The 18,970-nt window shown below is 33.2% G+C and overlaps 1 protein-coding gene across 1 annotated transcript in view; it reads left to right on the top strand.

The window, feature by feature from the left end:
* LOC140447560 (uncharacterized) overlaps nucleotides 1-18,970 on the top strand; it is a 56,722-nt gene that overhangs the window by 11,581 nt on the left and 26,171 nt on the right. The window contains exons 3-7 of the mRNA XM_072540274.1: nucleotides 9,285-9,451; nucleotides 10,448-10,760; nucleotides 11,009-11,126; nucleotides 17,949-18,119; nucleotides 18,262-18,630. Of these exons, the coding sequence (XP_072396375.1) occupies nucleotides 9,285-9,451; nucleotides 10,448-10,760; nucleotides 11,009-11,126; nucleotides 17,949-18,119; nucleotides 18,262-18,630 (1,138 nt within the window). The remainder of the gene's footprint in view (nucleotides 1-9,284; nucleotides 9,452-10,447; nucleotides 10,761-11,008; nucleotides 11,127-17,948; nucleotides 18,120-18,261; nucleotides 18,631-18,970) is intronic.

Here is an 18,970-nt window from a genome sequence, read left to right as displayed (position 1 = left end):
GTCTTTCTCTCATTTCTTCATTTCTGATTCTATCAGTTCTTTTTACTCCTATCGTTCTTCTGAGGTATTTCATCTCTGCTGCCTGAATTCTGCTCTGATGTCTTTTGTTTAATATCCAATTTTCTGCTCCATATGTCACTGTAGGTCTATATATTGTTTTGTATATTGTCATCTTGGTCTTTGTTGATATTTCTTTGTTATTAAGGAATCCTCTATTTAGTGCTTGGAATAGTTTTCCTGTGTTTTCCATTCTGTTGTTAAGATCGTCCTCGATGTCTCCTTTGTTGTTGATTACTGTTCCTAAGTATTTGTATGAATTTGTCTGTATTATTTTTTGTTGGTCTACCATTACTTCTATTTGATCTTCCGTCCCTTGTTTCCTTGATATTTTCATTATCTGAGTCTTGTCTTTGTTTACGTTTAAGTTGTATTTGCTTGCTTCTAGGTTCCATTTCTCTAAGTTGTATTTCAGTTTTTCTGCAGTTTCCGCAATTAATACTATGTCGTCTGCAAATATACACATCTCAGCATTTATCATTTGCATTCTGTTCCAACCGATGCAGTATTTCTTGAATGTTTTCTTACATTCTTTCACTATCTCATCTATTACATTTATGAATAGCACTGGGCTGAGACTTCCCCCTTGTCTAACTCCTTGAGTTGTTTCAAATGGTTCTGACTGTATATTTAACATTCTTACTGTATTTGTTGTTTTCATATATATACTTTTTGTTGCTTCTATCAGTTCTTCACTTACTTGTTTCTTCTTTAGGCTTTCCCATATATCTTTTCTTTTGACTGAGTCGAATGCTTTTTCCATGTCTATAAAGCTCAGATATATTTCTTTATTTTTCTTTAAGGCTTTTTCTATTACTTGTTGCATGGTGAATATATGGTCTTGTGTGTTGTGTCCTTTCCTGAATCCACTTTTTACGTCCTCTAATTTATGTTCTATTATTTTTCTAATTTTCCTTTCTATTATGGTTTTCGTATACTTTTGCTGCTACACATACTAGTGATATACCTCTATAGTTCCTACAGTCTCTTGTGCTTCCTTTCTTGTATATAGGTATAATTACTGCATTTGTCCATTCTCTGGGTATTACTTTTCTCTTCCATATTAGGTTATATATGTATAACAATTTTTCTTTTGCTTTTACTCCTATATATTTCATCATTTCTGGTGCTACTTCATCGCTTCCTGGTGCTTTTCCAATCTTTATCTTTCTTATTGCTTCTTCCAATTCTCCTTTTTCTATAGTTTCTGGATTTTCCGTGTTTCTCATGGATACTCTCTTTTTGTGGCTTTCCTTCTCCATTGTATTCGCTTGATTTCCATTCAGTATTTCGTGAACATGGCTCTTTAATAATTTCTAATAGCTCTTAAAAATATTGCTTAGACATTCGGATAAAATTAAAACACTTTTCTGGGTCATCTTTAATTTCTTTAACTAACGTGTAAAACATTCCTTTATTTTTTCGTTCATTTACTATGGGATGTATCCAAAAACTGCGTTTCATCTTCTTCTTTGATCTAATAGGAAGTAGACTTGCACTTATTAGGAAAAACAAACCGTCGTCACTTTCACTAGACGATTCTATAAGAGAGACTCTTACAGAGACATCACCATACCATTCTACGTCCAAAATTCGACTAAATTTGACAACAATGAATACAATGGCAAAACTACTTCCACTGTTAAACCGCCTAATGTGTTTTAAGCCGCGCGGCAGCCGACGAGGCGCAGACGTGGTGCAAACCGTCCTGTCTGTGTTTAACCTAAGATACTCGTAGAAATAATCTAAAAATTGCATAAGAAAGGGCGGAAAAAATAACCCAGTTTCGGCGGCAAATTCAAAAATCGATTTTTTTCACATATACTATTTTACCTTTGAGCTATTCGCCCTGTTAAGGATGAGTGGCGGTACGTGGTGAGTTGTCTACGAACTACATTAAAGCTAAAAGTACGCAACATTTAAAAATCAATCAACTTACTATAAATCGCATACTGAAGTGAATGAATTTTCCTCACGTCAGAGAATTTGAGTACTGTTGTTGCGTTCTTTTATCTTTAATGTAGTTCATAGACAACTCACCACGCACCGCCATTCATCCTTAACCGGGTAAATACAATAATAAGAAAAATCAAAGTCATAATACAAACATTTAAAGAAAAATATCTAAATAACTGTTAAATTTAGGATTAGGAAGCAGCTAAGCAAAACTTAAAGAACAATCAAAGTTCTTTCTAATAACGTCATAATATGTAGGGATATCCACAAATTTTTACAAGTTTCATTTTAATAGACAATATTAAAAAAATTTGTACTACAGAAAATGTTTTCAATGTTCTTATGTATAAAGATATAAGATATCAAATCGGACGCTGTTTCAAAATAAAATTGGCCATATCCCGTAAAACACTCGGTATAAGGTAGCATAATCTTAACTTGTGAATGTGAATGTTAATATGCAAAAAACACTAATTGACAACAAACAAATTATGGATGTAAATAAAAAGTGGTATAATATAAAAAACACATTACTGAAACCAGCTCAATAAAGTTTGTTACAACATAGGTCAGAGGCTAAAAAACAGTGGATGACAGAAGAAATACTATTACAGATGGAAGAAAGAAGGAAATATAAAGGAAAAGATCTACAGAAGTATAAAGAAATACAAAGAATAATGAAGGAAAAAATCAAAACAGCTAAAGAAATCTATTTGATGAAACAATGTAAAGAGATAGAAGAACTAGAAACAAAATATAATATGAGAAATATGCACAAAAAAATAAGAGAAGTGACTGGAATACTATTAGGAAATCTATTAGGAGTACTACTAATAGATTTACCAGAGAAATTAAGACGATGGGAGGAGTACGTTAGAAGACTTTTCCAAGATGAAAGAGGTGAAATGCAGTAAATACAAGAATTAAATCCTTTAGAGAGACAGAAGATCACGATAGATGAAATCAAATATGTTATCAAAAACTCTAAAGACAATAAGGCCGCTGGAGTAGATGAAATAACAGTAGAACTGTTAAAACTAGTGGAAGAGGCTAACTTGGAAGTATTGGCAGATTTATTCAACACGGTGTACGATACGGGAATAATACCACAAGAGTGGCTGAAGTCAGTTTTATAACCATCCCTAAAAATCAAGCAGCAAAAGAGTGCTCTGATTATCGAACACTGAGCCTCATGAGTTATACTTTAAAAATACTGCTGAAAGTAATACATAAGAGAATATACGAAAGGCTAGAGGAGGATCTTAGCGAGACGCAGTTCGGGTTCCGAAATGGAATGGGTACTCGAGAAGGACTATTTGCTATCAACATATTGATTCAGCGATGTCGGGATGTAAACGTTGATCTACACTTGTGCTTTGTTGACTACGAAAAAGCTTTCGATAAAGTAAGACATGAAAAACTAATATCAATACTTATGAACAAGCGCATTGACAGTAAAATCATAAATATAATGCAAATATTATGTTGGAACCAAAGTGCCATAGTTCAAATTGATGGGCAACACTCAGAAGAAATGAAGATCTGTAGAGGAGTTAGACAGGGATGTGTTTTCTCGCCACTTTTGTTTAACTTATATTCTGAAGAAATTTTCCAAAACACGCTCAATAATATCAAAGCGGGAGTTACCGTTAACGGAAAATTAATTAACAACTTACGATATGCAGACGACACTGTGATCATAGCAACGAGTATAGAAGATCTACAACATCCTATCGAAAGCTTAATTATGAATAGTGCTGAGATGGGAATTACTATAAACGCAAAAAAACGAAGTACATGCTAATTACAAAAAAAAAAACCACAAAATATACATCACCTATTGACAATCAATGGTAACGTGATAGAACAAGTAGAAAAATATCAGTACTTGGGAACTTTGATCAATGAAACCAATGATCATACTGCAGAAATAAACAGGCGAATAGAGATTGCCAGATCAGCATTTGGAGATCAGACTACGTACCATTCATTCGGTGTTATATATTTCTGAAATACACAGCGACATCACCCCCAGTTTTGATCTACATTCGGACCACAGTCCCATCTTGATTACCTTAAGTACCAATATAATTTGGAAAACTCTTGCACCAAGGCTATGTTCCAGTAACACGAATTGGGTTAAATTCAAAGAAGAAATCAATGAAAAAATATCTCTTGACATTCGACTCAAACACAAAAACGATATTGAGGAAGCTGTAAAATATCTAACAACAAATACAACATGCCGCTTGGAAAGCTGTAGCATTTTATTTTGAAGTCCCCTCGTATATGTGTTAATTGAAATCCCCTTATATATGCATTAGAATAACGAAGAATTTTTTCAATGTTTCTTAGTTCGTATCCTTCAATTTAAAACCCATATAATCTTTCGTTCTTTCTTTAGGTCGCCGCCGCCGATAATGAATCATTTTATTGTTTATTTATGTCACAGGCGCAAATTCTTCGATGTTTCTTTGTTCAAACCGCCCGATATTGCGTTTTCAAATTAATCTACGTCTTAATTTCCGTTGTGTTTTGTTTATACCCAAAGTGGTTTGTTTATTCTAATTGATGTGAGCAATTTTTTTAGATAATTTCGTCACTCTCAGTGGAGCCGCTGTTAGAGGCAGTGGTTTCGGTGTTAGTCCGAATTTTTCTTTTAATTCGTAATGTTTTTTTGTTTTTTCGTCTTTTGTCATGCGAAAATGTGCAGTATAGTAGCAGTGTTGAGTTTTAAATGCAGTCGATGAGGTTGACATAGATAACGGAAGAATGAAGATGTTTTAGAGGTCGGTCAATAAGAAAACCGACAAATATGTTAGAGAAGTGGTATTTTACTCAAGTAATGTGTTTATAAAGATATCAACATTTCCATTGTCCAGTTTTTAAGAAGCGTTTACATGGTGTGTCCAATGTGCCAGTTTCCACCTCAAACCTCAATGTCCTAAGCAGCCGTTTAGGGATATTTTTTTTACAGTTTGAAGATGTAGTTTTTTGTTCCAGTTATTGAAAGTTATACAGTGAAACTCAGGTAACTTTTTTTTGTGATCAGATTTTAAAAGTAAAGCAGACATTTTTTTAAATAAACGTAATAATTGCTTTCATACAAAAAAAATTTGTAATATTTAAAGTTGTAAATTTTATGGTTTGACTTTTAGCTGTCATTCTATTTGTTCAGTTTTGTTTTAAATTTAGTATTAACATATGACAGTTAGCACTATTTTTGACATTTGGTAAATACCTAATCATATTTGAGATTTTGTTTTTGTTTTTTAAAGAAGGTTAACCACTATGCATAGTTTCACTTAAAAAGATATTTTTTTTATTTGTAATAATTTATTTCTGCTACAAATTGTCGCCCATTAACAATTGTAAGTTTTTTCTGTATTTTTTTTAATTGTGACTATTAATATAGTGTTTTTATGTTCTCTATGTTTTGTAACTGTTTGTGGTGACACAAAAATAAATGGTAAATTTTGTTTATTTTTTTTGTTTATTTGTTAAAATATAAATATATTTTGTTTATTTGTTAAAATTTGTTAAAAAATAAACATTTGTTTATTTTTTTTTAACTAACCCTTTTTAAGTTTAATTTGAAAAAGATTTTGAATGTTTTGCATCTCTGATAATTATATCTCCAGTTACAACTAGCTGGTTGTAATAGGTATAATTAGGCACCTCAAGTGGCGCCCTATATTAAATTTCTTGAGGTGTTTCCGGTTTATTTTCATTCTGTTTGTCCCAAGAGATTTATGACCCTTTATTTCATTTTTCTGTAGTTGCCCAAATCCAAACCCCCTTGTGTTTTACTTATCCACGACCCCAGCTCTCCTACCAAAGCCTGAGTGCCCGTTCGCACAAGTAGCGATTATTTTGCTTCCCCTTCTCCATCCCCATAGTTTCTCTTCCCTCAATTTTCTACCCCTTGTATTAATACTTCTATGGTAGGCAAAATATATCGTTACAAAGCTACCCCTGAAAAGGAAAAAACCATTGATGAAAGGTATAGTATACCCCTCCACACTAGAACACTAGTAGAAGAGAGAAGAAGAGTCCGTCGCAAATGGCAAAGAACAAGAAACGCGATAGATAAAACAAATCTAAACAGGCTCACACACAGACTTCGTTCGGCTATCCAAACAGCCAAAAACGAATCTTTTGAAAGATATGTCACAAACCTTTCTCTTGACGACAACTCTCTTTGGAAAGCCACAAAGAAATTCAAAAAGCCGGTAGTAATGAAATCACCAATTCGGAAAAATGATGGAACCTGGGTTCGATCAGATATAGAAAAATCCAACAGATTTGCAGAACATCTATCAACCGTCTTCTCCACCCCACAGGCCAACGATTTTAACGACGAGAAAATTAGAGACTTCCTTAATGCACCCTGTCAGCTATAATTACCACTAAAATACTTCTAACTTTGCAATATATTGAAATATTAGCATTATATATTGAAATATTAGCATTTAACAAATTGCAAAATCATCTCAATGAACTAGAAGACTGGCTTAAATGCTGGAAAATAAACGTCAACACAAACAAGTCTTGTCAAGTAAATTTCACAAATCGAAGAATTAGATGTCCACAACTACACCTAAATAATTCACCTATACCAATAAAAACAGAAGTACCTGGGCCTTCATCTAGACGAAAAATTTACTTGAAAATCACATATTGCAGCCAAACGACGACACCTCGACCTAAAAGTTAAAAATATGAGCTGGCTAATCAATAGAAGATCGCAACTTTCAGTAGAAAACAAACTGACCATCTATAAGACAATACTCAAACCAGTGTGGACATACGGAATTGAGCTGTGGGGCTGAGCAAACCATCCAACACCAAAATACTACAGACATTCCAGTCAAAAACTATTCGTATGTTAGCTAAAGCCCAATGGTATGTGTCAAACCAAACCTTTCATACAGACCTCAACATCCCCTGCATCAATGATGTGATTGCTGACCATTCCAGAAGATACATGAATCGCAGCGCAGACCATCCAAACCATTTCATAGACGAATTATTTAACCCCCACTGGTTGACAGACGTCTAAAAAGACTTTGGCCAGAAGATCTAGCTGCTAAGTAAATTCCAGAGAGTCGTCAATGGACGACACCTGCCACAAGCCAAGAACATATATCATATTTACTTATTACTGTATTGAAGTAGACTGCAAATTAGCAATAAATAAATAAATAATATATATATATATATATATATATATATATATATATATATATATATATATATATATTTTCAATATTATTATATGGAGCTGAGACTTGGACATTAAAAAAAATGCAATTTAAAAAGAATCGAGGCTTTCGAACTCTGGTTATACCGCAGAGTATTAAAAATATCATGGATTGATAGAATTACAAATAAAGAAGTACTGGAGAGGGTTGGTAAAGAAACAGGGCTAATCACCACTATACAAACCAGAAAACTGGAATACCTAGGACACGTGATGAGGGGACCAAAATATGAAATTTTGAGACTCATAATACAGGGAAAGATTCAAGGAAGAAGATCTGTTGGCCGAAGGCAGAACTCATGGTTGAAGAATCTACGTGATTGGTATCAATGCAGATCGATTGATTAGTTTAGAGCAGCAAGTTCAAAAATAAAAAGAGCCATTATGATTGCCAACCTCCGTAGGGAGACGGCACTCTAAGAAGAAGAATCTTAACTTGAGAGAATTCTCAAGAGCTGTTCTATCGAAATACGTAATAATATACTGGGTGTTATTAGGAAGTTTTAGTCAACTTCCGGTACAACCGGAAATGGTAGGAGGCTTTTTATAAATTTTTTGAAAAATTGGGCATATCCAACAACTTCATACCCTAAAATTTCAGATATTAATTATCAAGTTTCTCTAAAACGTCTGATTAGGACTCCTAAAGAATCATCCTGTATAAAGTACACACATTGGAAAAGTCTAGCGATATTTTTAAGAAGAGACGTAATTTCGTGTTTAATTGTTTTGGATAAATATCGATTTTTTAGTGTTTAGTAGTCTTTAATAGTTAGCAAAATTTGTTGAAATGTCAAAAATAACGAGAATGCCTTTAAGTACATTAAAAAAAATTTTGGTCATCATAAAATATGGTCGTAACTAATGCGATAAAGCATGTAGAAATAGAAATTTGATTGAAAATATTATGAAATTGTAAAGAGAATAGTAAAAACTTTTTTTGTTTCCTGTATAGCGCATATATCTATTTGCTTTTCTTTCAGCACTGCGGTTATTTCTTGGTCTCTTGTGTTGAGCGATCTAATGTTTCATGTGGTAATTCTCATCTGGGTTTTTGGTACTTTTCTGTTGTCTTTATTTCTTGTCGTGATCGTCTTCACATTATCAGTCCGATTCCGGACAGTCTTAGTTTTTACGATTGGTAGGTTGTCAACTTTGCCAATCACCCTCTAAATTTTATCCCTGTTGTACTTACTTTACTTTTTCATGTCCAAGCTTGATCAGTTCAAGTGTTCGGCTCAGAATCCGGCACAGTTTATTGCCTTGGTATTAGCCTTCCACAGGTGGTCCATCGTGCATGGAAACGGGCATTTGGTTGCACTGGAGCAGGTGGTCCATGTCTTGTCGTTGGCCACACGTACATAAGAATCCGGCACAGTTTATTGCCTTGGTATTAGCCTTCCACAGGTGGTCCATCGTGCATGGAAACGGGAATTTGGTTGCACTGGAGCAGGTGGTCCATGTCTTGTCGTTGGCCACACGTACATAAGGTGTCATTTTCATCTAGCTGGCCCCATCTTGCAATGTTGGTCTTCACAGCTGCCCCGCCCGATCCCAATTGGTTCAGTATTGCCCATGTCCTCCAGCCTCAGTTCAATTCAGTCGGTGTGTTTGGTTTCAAGGTATACCAGTCTGGAGGTTTCATGGGAACGCCACTGTTGTATTTGCAGAGCTACTCGATACATCCCGCAATTACCCCTGGAAGTGTTAAAAACAATATTTGTAAAAACAATGCAAAAACTACATTTGAAACTATCTGTATATGGATGGGGAAAATACTTTTAATTTCTTTTAACACGAATTTTTCTTCTTGTTAAATATTGAAAAATTCCGATAAATATAACATTCCATCGTTTGTGTTTATTGTGTTGGTAATACAATACTGCAATTTTTTTAGTTTGTAGCCTTTATGCCATACATATAAAAGTTTGTTTAACTCCATAAATTAATTCAATATTTTATAAACTTAATCTATATTAAAGATCGCTAATATAACTTACTTTTCTAGTTCAAGAAAAATCTAACTGACGACATAACGGCATCAGTTGCAAGTATTGTTTCTAACATCAAGCCACATACAGTAAGTCAACCTTCTTGTTACCATTCGAGAAAATCTAAGGCTGAGAATTCAAAGAGAAGAAAACTACCTTTACTAACAGGCGAAGGATCCCACGAGTAAGTCAAGACAAATATTTTAAATGGTATAATTTGCTTTTTCTAATATGAACACTTGTTTGTTTATTTTGATCATGGACCAAATTATCAATAAAGTGAAAACAATTAAACGGTACCGAATTGGGACAATCAAACTGAAAGTTATTTGCTATGGCCATAACGCAATAAATATAGACCATGGAAATCATGAGGATGATCTCCATGAAATGCTGCGTCAGTTTTCCTGATAACGTTATAATTTCAATAGAAATAACAAAAACTATACAAGTCTCAAAAGAGCCTACCTATAAACCAGGGAAGTAACGATTTTCCCAAGACAGTCTTTGATAGAGTTATCTAACAACCGCTTTTGATAAATTTGATGATAAATAAAAGATTATTCATCATTTTTTACTTTTGATTTTAAATTCTAAACGAAAAGACCGGTAAATTACATGGAAAACTGATACAATTTTACTTAAAAACCATAGAAAATCCTTTAAAATGAGAGTTTGTAAAGTTACTTGTGTTAGTTTGTTGCTGAATTATTACAAAAATAGCTTCAAAACTCAATTTTTTGAAAACTATTATTAAATTTTCTAAAAGTGCACAAAAAAGTTTAATTTCGCGTGAGAGTAGGGACAATATCACACATATCCAGCTACAAAAATATCAAGAAGTTTTACTTTAGCAACGTAAAGAGATAAAGCAACAAATAACTAGAGTGAACAGAATCTCTGGGTGCCAAAAAAGTCTCTAATATAACAACGGATGGAGTGGAGTCAGCATATCAACCTAATGAAAGCAAACAGAGTAATAATAATAGCTAGAGAAAAATTACCCATTCGAAGCAGATCAAAGAAAATATCATCATGGCATCCCAATATTCGGTAAAGGTTTTCGTTGCATTCCAGAATTCTCTCAGATTCTTCGAAACCCTGGTGTATTATTTTTAAGATTTGTTTTCTTCATTTTTTAATCATTTTTCTGGTTGTAATAGTAATTATTTATTTACAGGAGCACAAAGGACTTGCTCAAATCCTTAAAACTTGAAGGTAAACTCGAGCACAAACTCGAAAAACTGGAAAGTAAGACAAAAAAATTGAAAGAGAAGAAATTGGCACTCTTTTCAAAATCGAGTGACAGCGATGGATGTACATCAAGTGTTAAACGTCGTTCTTCAGTACCATGCGAGCCTGAGGATGACGGTTTTCACATGGATGCCATGCCAATTAATGTACAGCAAATTATTCCACATTTGTTGGGAGGAGAGATTTATTTACATCAATGGAAAGTTCTGAACAGTGGAAAATCTGCATGGACTAATGAAGTGAGTATTTTTTAATAGTATAGAAAAGCCTAATCATATATAAAAATGGAAATAATTCTTAACTTCTAAATTTGTTTTTCACCCACCTTTAACACGTTGAAAGTCAACATTAAATATTTATGAAAATGCCGAAAAGAATAATTTTTGAAAAATTTGTTTTATTAAATTATAATAAATTTTTTGGAAGTGTTTAAAACAAAAGTTTTCAGTGTTTTAAACAATATTTTGAATTTTTTCCTCTTTTACAGACTAATTTATTGTACACTTGGGGTGCCAAGGCTCTAAAACCGTTAGAAACAATAATTTCTGTCCCACATTTGAAGGCAGGCGAAACAGGAACTATTGGTGTCCGTTTACAGGTACCAAGTAAGTACATGTTTTATACATATTTATATTTTTTACGTTTATGTTATGTTTGTATGGATTGTCAATACCTATCACCATCTTGTGTGACATGTACGACTAGCATGCTATTGCGATTTCAAATTTATTTACTATCAGTGGGCATACCCAGGCTTTTTCCAATTTTTTGAAATCTTGAATATGATAATATGATAGAATAATAATACTTCTTTTGAATTTCCTTTTTCCCTGTTTTATTACATGTTTTATTATTAATTCATACTCCCCTCTCATCAAACTTTTCAAGTATCAAAGTTTTTTTGTCTTAATAGTTGTCATTAATTCGTACTTCTTTCCCATTTCTCTTATTACTTCGATCTTTATGCGATGAATTTTTTTCTTCCTTACGTAGTTATTTATATTCCTCCTCTCTATATTCTAAATGTTCTGTTTTTTTCTGTTATCTGAAATTCTTCGTCAAAAAGTCATTCATTATTGTTCTTCTTTGTTTACCTTCCATGCCTAGTATTTCTTCAGCTGCTTCTTTCTTGTTTTTGCGCCCTTTCCACTCTTCATTTATGTTTTCATGTTTTAGTCTGTTTTCTAGTTTAATGTTTATATTTTGTTTATATTCTCATTTTTGTTTGTATTTTTGAGTCATTGTATCGTACATGTTTAGAACCTATTTCCTTTTTAAAAAGTTTAAAATTCTGGCCCTTGCCCTACTTTCCACCCAGTTGTGATCAGAATCCGCATTTGTTCCTATTCTACTGCGGACGTTTATTATATTCGATTGGTGTATTGCAGTCTACAGTAGCATGATCTATTATATTTACTGTCTGGTGATTTCCAGGTGCCTTTGTGTATATCTTTGCGAGTGAAATTAAAATTATACAATCGATTAAAAAAAAACTACTATGAAAAAAAGAAGTCATTTTTGAAATCAGAGCATCAAAAATATTTAAAATTCGTTATTTCCCAAGCACCAAATATTTTCATTTTGTTGGACTGTTATCATTCCTGTTCCATACCATTCAAGTGAAACGTTTACTTTGTATTCCAGTTCTTCCTCTGGTGGAATTTTTAGTTTTTTTATTGACGCTTATAAATGAAAGCATTTGCTTCGTTGTGTAGTTGCAGCAATCTGCTGATTCAGCTGTTGATTCATCTGCTGTCTTTATTTGGTTGTGTAAACATATTTTGACATAGTGTCAGGACATTGATTAATTCCGTTATTAAAAATAGACTTCTCGGTTATTTGACACTTAAGAGAATTAAATTACTGCCGTAAACGCAATACGTAGAATCAGTTGCGGGGAGTATTGTATTTTTAACACAATATGATTCATGTAATGCATGACCATTCCAAATAAATACGTTTTGGCATGTTTTAGGAAGACATTATTTACATAAAGACCAAACAAGCACCTACGGTTGCTAGTAAGTAAAGGGGCTGTGAGAGTTCTGGCTATTTCCCCATGTTAAATCCCATAAGAAATCGCTAAGGTCCATTCTGCTCGTTATTGACGCTTTTTGTGGTGGGGGCAAAACGGCTCTTCGGATCGTGACGTAAGAGGTATCATCGGAAAGTGGAGGGGGTAACGAATACGTTAACACAAAAAACAAAGATGACGGCATTGCCAAAAGGACATTAAGCTTGTAACGTCTAAACGGCTCAACGCACAACAACGTACAAGATATCGATGGGAAGGGGAAGGCCAACAAATACGTACACAAAAAAAACATGGCGGCGTATTGCCAAAAGGACATTAAGCTTGTAACGTCTAAACGGCACAACGTTCAAAAATGTGCAAGGTATCGATGGAAAGGGGAGTTGGTAATGAATATTTTAGGACAAAAAACAAACACAATGCCAAACGGCACTATATCGTTTCTCTGTTGTTATTAGTCAGATTATTGAGAGGTGGGGATATCCAATACGTTAACACAAAAAACAGACGGAAAGACATTACCAAAACGGCACTATGTTGGATCCCTGTTGTTATTGGTCCGATTTTGACGTATGAGACGTCAAATCAAAGAGGATGGGATATCGAATATGACAACAATAAAATCAAACATGGCTACATTGCCAAAACGGCACTATATCGTATCTTCGTTGTTATTGGTTCAATTACTACGTATGAAGCGGTAAATGAAAGAGGATGAGCTAATGAATATGTTACCACAAAAAACAAACGCAAAGACATCGCCAAAACGACAACCACGCTATATTAATATACCTAAAACGTAGTTTCAATGCTTAAACATCAGCTAACAGATATCTAACGCGATCTAACATATAGCAGACGTATACCTGACGCTATCTAAAGCATATGAGACGTATAGCAGACGCGTTCTAACTCATATCAGACGTATAGCAGACGCATATCAGACGTATAGCAGACGTATATCAGACGTACATCAGACGTATAGCAGACGTTATATCAGACGTATAGACATCAGACGTATAGCAGACATACAGCAGACGCAATCTAACGCATAGCAGACGTATAGCAGAAGTAATCTAACTCATATCAGACGTGTACCACACACAAGATGGGACAGAACAATCGCTAAAGAAAATCTGTCGGAAAAACGAAATTTGTCAGAGTAAGAAATAAAAGAATTGTAAGAAATTATGTGCGTTAAACACAGAATAACGAAGGACATCACGCTACGCTAGTATGGACACGTCCAAAGAATGAGCGGCAACAGAATAACAAAAAGTATTATATTGGACACCACAGGAAAGACGAGGGAAATTATATATTATACCAGGGAACCTGATATCATCATATTAAGAAAAAAAAATTATCTTTTATTTGATATAAAAACATGCATATACGCCAGGAACAGCTTATTTTATTTACAAAATAAATAAACGAAATAAAATTTTTGCTTAAAAATTAATTATCATTAATTAAATTAAAACTCTTTGCGGTCATTTTTTGACTGGCAATCTATGATCAATGTATTCTCCTATTCGTAAATGCCTATAAAACTGCGAGTTTGATTAATTACGTAGTGATCTTGCAGTGGGATCTTAAACTATAATACCGTAAAAAAAAGATTGTAAAACGATTTGTTTTATTTAATTTAGAAACTACTTATTTCATATTTTCATTACTAGAGCAATTTATTTTCGTACTTTTTATGCTGTACACTAGTGCTCGCCATTGGCTGTCGAGTGTCTAGCCATGATCCAAAATAGTCACAAACTCGTGAAATATACTTTAGTCTTTACTTGGGTAATTAAAAAAAAACTGTTAGAGCTGTATTCCGTTTTGATTTTACTTCAATTAGTCTGTCTCCTCTCATTTCTAATGCTTAATATTCCTTCTATTTGACCATCTACCCATTTTGCACCTATTCTGGCATTCAAGTCTCTCATAAAGACTGTTATAATATCATATTTTGACTTTATCACTGTATCCGGTTTCGTAAATTATCTCAATCGATTCATTAATTTATTCACAGTTGGAGTGTAGATTTATATAAGATTGAGATATATCTTGTGAGATCTTTTTGGTAATCCGACAATTCCTCTGAAAAAGGAGTAACAGTTGCATTAAGATTTTTATTTACAATTGTTTCTGCATAAGGCTATAAAGTACATTCGTTTAGCAAATTCCCATCTGTAAACATGAGCACGTGTTGATATTCGCCGTCTCATTCGTCAAGAGGCTATTAAATATAATTTATTACCTTAAGCCAGACATATTCTCATGTTACAGATCCAAACCTACCAGCATTTTAAATTCAAATTGTATCGTGTTGATTTTTAAGTTAATATATTGTGTTATATTTATGTTATAGTTATTGTTAAGTTATTTACTGGTCGTGTTATTTTTTAGAGTTTAGTTTAATTGTGATATAATGATTAAATTTCAAGAAATTCTTACACTAACAGTTTCAAAAGTAAATATTTTAAAAAATCATATGATACACATCAGTACGACCCTGTTTGGCTTTCACGTGCTTCTATTGATAATTGGGAATTTGTAAAATGAATACGGTTTAGTACATAATTAATTCCTAAGATGTTAAATATTTATATATGGGATTAAGCCACAATGGATTGTAATTAAAATTACATTTTTGACTAGCTAAAATTTGACGTTTCGATTTCCACTCCGGAAATCGTTTTCAAAAAGATTGTTTCAGAATTTTGTTGAAAAGAGTGCATAATCGCCATAAGTTGAGGTTACGTCTTACAAAAAGGATTGAACAGGAACACACGCTTCACGTTAAGGTGCCCTTCATAGCGACTTTTTTTACACAAACAATACAGGCAACGGTTAAAGGTAAATGACATAAAAGGAAAGTTTATGTCTTCTCAAAAGCTTGAAATAAACTTTGCACTTGGCCCGGTGTCATAGACAACAGCCATACGTGGCTGGAAAGATATGAGGGTGAATTTTATGCCCTTTTGTGCATTATTTGTATGTGCTTAAACGTTTATGTGTGGATGAGCATTAGTGTAATGTGTATTGTGTATGATTGAAGATGATGTGTCTCGGAGTTTATTAATCCGTTATTGATATGTTTTTGTTGTTGACTTCTTCTTTTAGTATTGGCAACCAAAGTCTTTACATTCTGCTGATGGGTTTGCTACTCATTTTTCTTCATTGAGTAGGATGAGGGCCGCTTCTTTAATTTTCCTATTTTTCATATCTGTTTCTTTCATGATTATTGATACATCCTTCCATTGTACTCTGTTCATTGTCTCAGGCATGTTTACAAATGTGTACTCTGTCGAAATCCCTGTTTTTGATGTATGGTTCATGCTCGTTTATCCTGACACTTAGTGGTCTTACTGTTTCTCCCACATACAAATTTTTGCATTCACAGTGGATTTTATAGATGCAGTTTTTTTATCTCTCTTATGTGTTGTTGGGTTTGGTTTTGGACATGATAGTTCTGAGTGCATTGGTTGTTTTAAATGTTGTTGTGATGTTGTACTTATTTCCTATCCTTTTTAATTTTTCGGATAAGCCCTTTACTATGTATTTACTGTATTGTTGTCATCCTTTAGTCCCTTCGTCTGAGTGCTTCTTTATTGCTAGTGGTGTTGTTTTCTTTTTTCTATCTTGTGGAATTCCTTGTTAATAAATGACAATGGTTAGTCATTTTTTGTTATAACCTTTGTTAGCAGATTTTTGTCTTCTTGAAATACCTTTTCATTAAAGCAGGTGTTTTTGGCTCTATCATATAATAATTTTATGATTCCTTTGTTGATGTTTATGCATATTGTTATAATTGTATAAATCTAAATATAAATGTATTTTCGCTAGTTTTTGCAAAATTGTTGAGAATTTTTAATGTAAGTTGTTGTATTGTGAGCTAGAGGTTGTATTATGTCTAGGAGGAACTTAAACAGTCTGCTGCAAGGAGAACACATGCTGCTGCAAATAAGTCTGAGGGGTACATTTTCTTTGTGAATTTTTGGGACTCGGTATAGGTGTGGTGTCCTACTATAGTGTGGTGTCCTACTATAGTGTGGTGTTAACGGGCTTCTTTGTTAGTCTGTCAAGTGTGCATTCGTGCAATATATTTTGTTTTCCAGTGATGTGATTGTATCCTTTGTTAGTTTCGTGTAAGGTCCATCTATGACCAATTCTTGAATTTTCTCCTGAGATTTGCTTTTGTTCATAATTACACTTTACACGAAATTGGCTTATGCAGAGAATTCCATTTAATTCCTAAGCGCTGCAATTAGTACAGAAAAGCTCCTATTCAGTTTAGCATCCCCAACGCAATCGGAGACCGGTGACGAAATAGTGTACACAAATAAATCATAAAATTAATATTGAGTCAAATAACCATTACGTTCTTCCACAATGTGTCATGGTTTTCTTGACTTAAAAATTGGCCAATTTTGAAGTCGATTTAATATCAATGGGATCGTACGTTTTCGAATCAACATAAGATTCCGTTCTTTATTGACATACAAGTTATCTACTAACATAAAAAATAGTAAATTGTTGACTACCAACAAGATAATCAAATACCTTGCCTTCAATTTTTGTTCAACTTGCAACGATTTACTGATTTTTCGATATATGCTTACCGAATTAGACATAATCTAAATAAAATAATAAAATAAAATAAATAAAATACCACTATTAGTAAGTGAGTAACATATCGAGGATACATCATTTATGTTTTCTAAATAACATACATATAAAATCAAAATTTGGTGTTTATTGAGAGTAAACTAAATGTAAGACCAACTACTTACAATGTCGGGATAGTAATATTAGGGTTTTCTCCCGTTTTCTTTCTCATGATTTACAATGGAATTACTAACAGGAAAATTTTACTGTCATCATTTCATGTGGTTGTCTTTTTAAAGACGAATCACATGCTATGATTTTTCTGACGGATATTCTCAAGTTAAAGTTGATTTCATGTAATCAATGTAATATCTTACAATAACTCAGCAATATTGGCAATATCATTTTAAAGTCGTCTACTTTAAAATGTATCATATATCTCTGAATTGTCAATATGAATAAGTGAGATAAAATTTAATTATTAGAAGAATTTTTCATTAAGTAACAAAAAACAAAATTTGTTCAATTTATCAATGTTTTGTATTTTGAGAACGATTTCCGAAGTGGAAATTGAAACATCAAAAATGAATTTATTTTAAACTTAAATTGTGGCTTATTCCCAATAAAAATATTAATTACATTAAGATGTCACAAGAAAATAGCTTCAGAACAATAATAATCTAAATTATGATTAAAATGATAATTAAAATAAAAAATGATTATAATAATAATTATAACAAATTAATTATTTCTGTATTTTTATATATGTACCTACGTAATCTTTCAGATAATCCTGGTCAATATGAATGCTACTTTAATTTCCATCATCGAGGTCGCCGATTCGGCCATTGGTTGGGCTGCCAAATTATTGTGGATCCATTTGATTTAAAAGGCAACAAATCAGTTTTGGATACTGCTTATCTTAACCCTGTTACTTGCTACGAGAACATTTGGCAAGGTAAGGTTCTCTACTTTTTAGGATCAACAAAATTGGGGTAATATGATTGTTATATAAGTTACACGCTATAAAATACAAGTCGAAGGCGTTCAAGATCTGCCCAAAAAAGAGATGAAAATTTAATTTTACATATTTGTTTCAGGTACATCAGTAGCGTCCAATGCATTCAGTTCGTCTTTCAACCAATCTAATCAGACTCAAGATGACAAAACCAGTGAGCTGCTACCAGAAAACAAACCCGACTTGTTTGACTTTTCTGAATCATCTAATATATATGGGGATAAGATTGTTCGAGATATAACTTCAAGAGTAGAGGATATCAAATTGCAGGACCCCACAGATACAAATTGTAGCAGTGATTCCGATAATCAGAGCATTATCTCATTACCCGAGAGCAACGATTCCAAAGGGTTACCATCTGAATATGTCGTTGTTCCCATCCCAGATTGTTTCAAGGTCGATGATTCTCCAATCGCTAATAAGACGGAAGCAACTACCAAAGTCGAACAACGTAAGTATCTGTCAAATATTTTGGTAGTAATCTTTCAGGTTATATTCATAAATAAATGTGCCTAAATCCTCTAAAGCTTGCTGGTGAAACATCGGTTTAAATATAAATCGTTGCAAAAGAAGCAGATACTGTTCCTCCGTTATATAGTGAAGCATTTTTCAGGGAACAGGGAGATATATTTTTTATAAAAATATACGAAGTCTGTCCGATTACTTCATTTCATGTCTCCCTTAGGCCTTCCTCTTTTTTTTTTTTTTCAATATTTTTACTTCCCACGCTCTTCTCACTCTTATAGTATCTGTATTCCAATGTGGATTATATATTCTTTTTTTTTTTTCTA

The sequence above is a fragment of the Diabrotica undecimpunctata genome, chromosome 8, assembly GCF_040954645.1.
Source record: "Diabrotica undecimpunctata isolate CICGRU chromosome 8, icDiaUnde3, whole genome shotgun sequence".
Classification (NCBI taxonomy): Eukaryota; Metazoa; Arthropoda; class Insecta; order Coleoptera; family Chrysomelidae; genus Diabrotica; species Diabrotica undecimpunctata.
The sequence above is the reverse complement of the archived record's forward strand: the minus strand, read 5'-3'. Positions and strand labels throughout refer to the sequence as shown.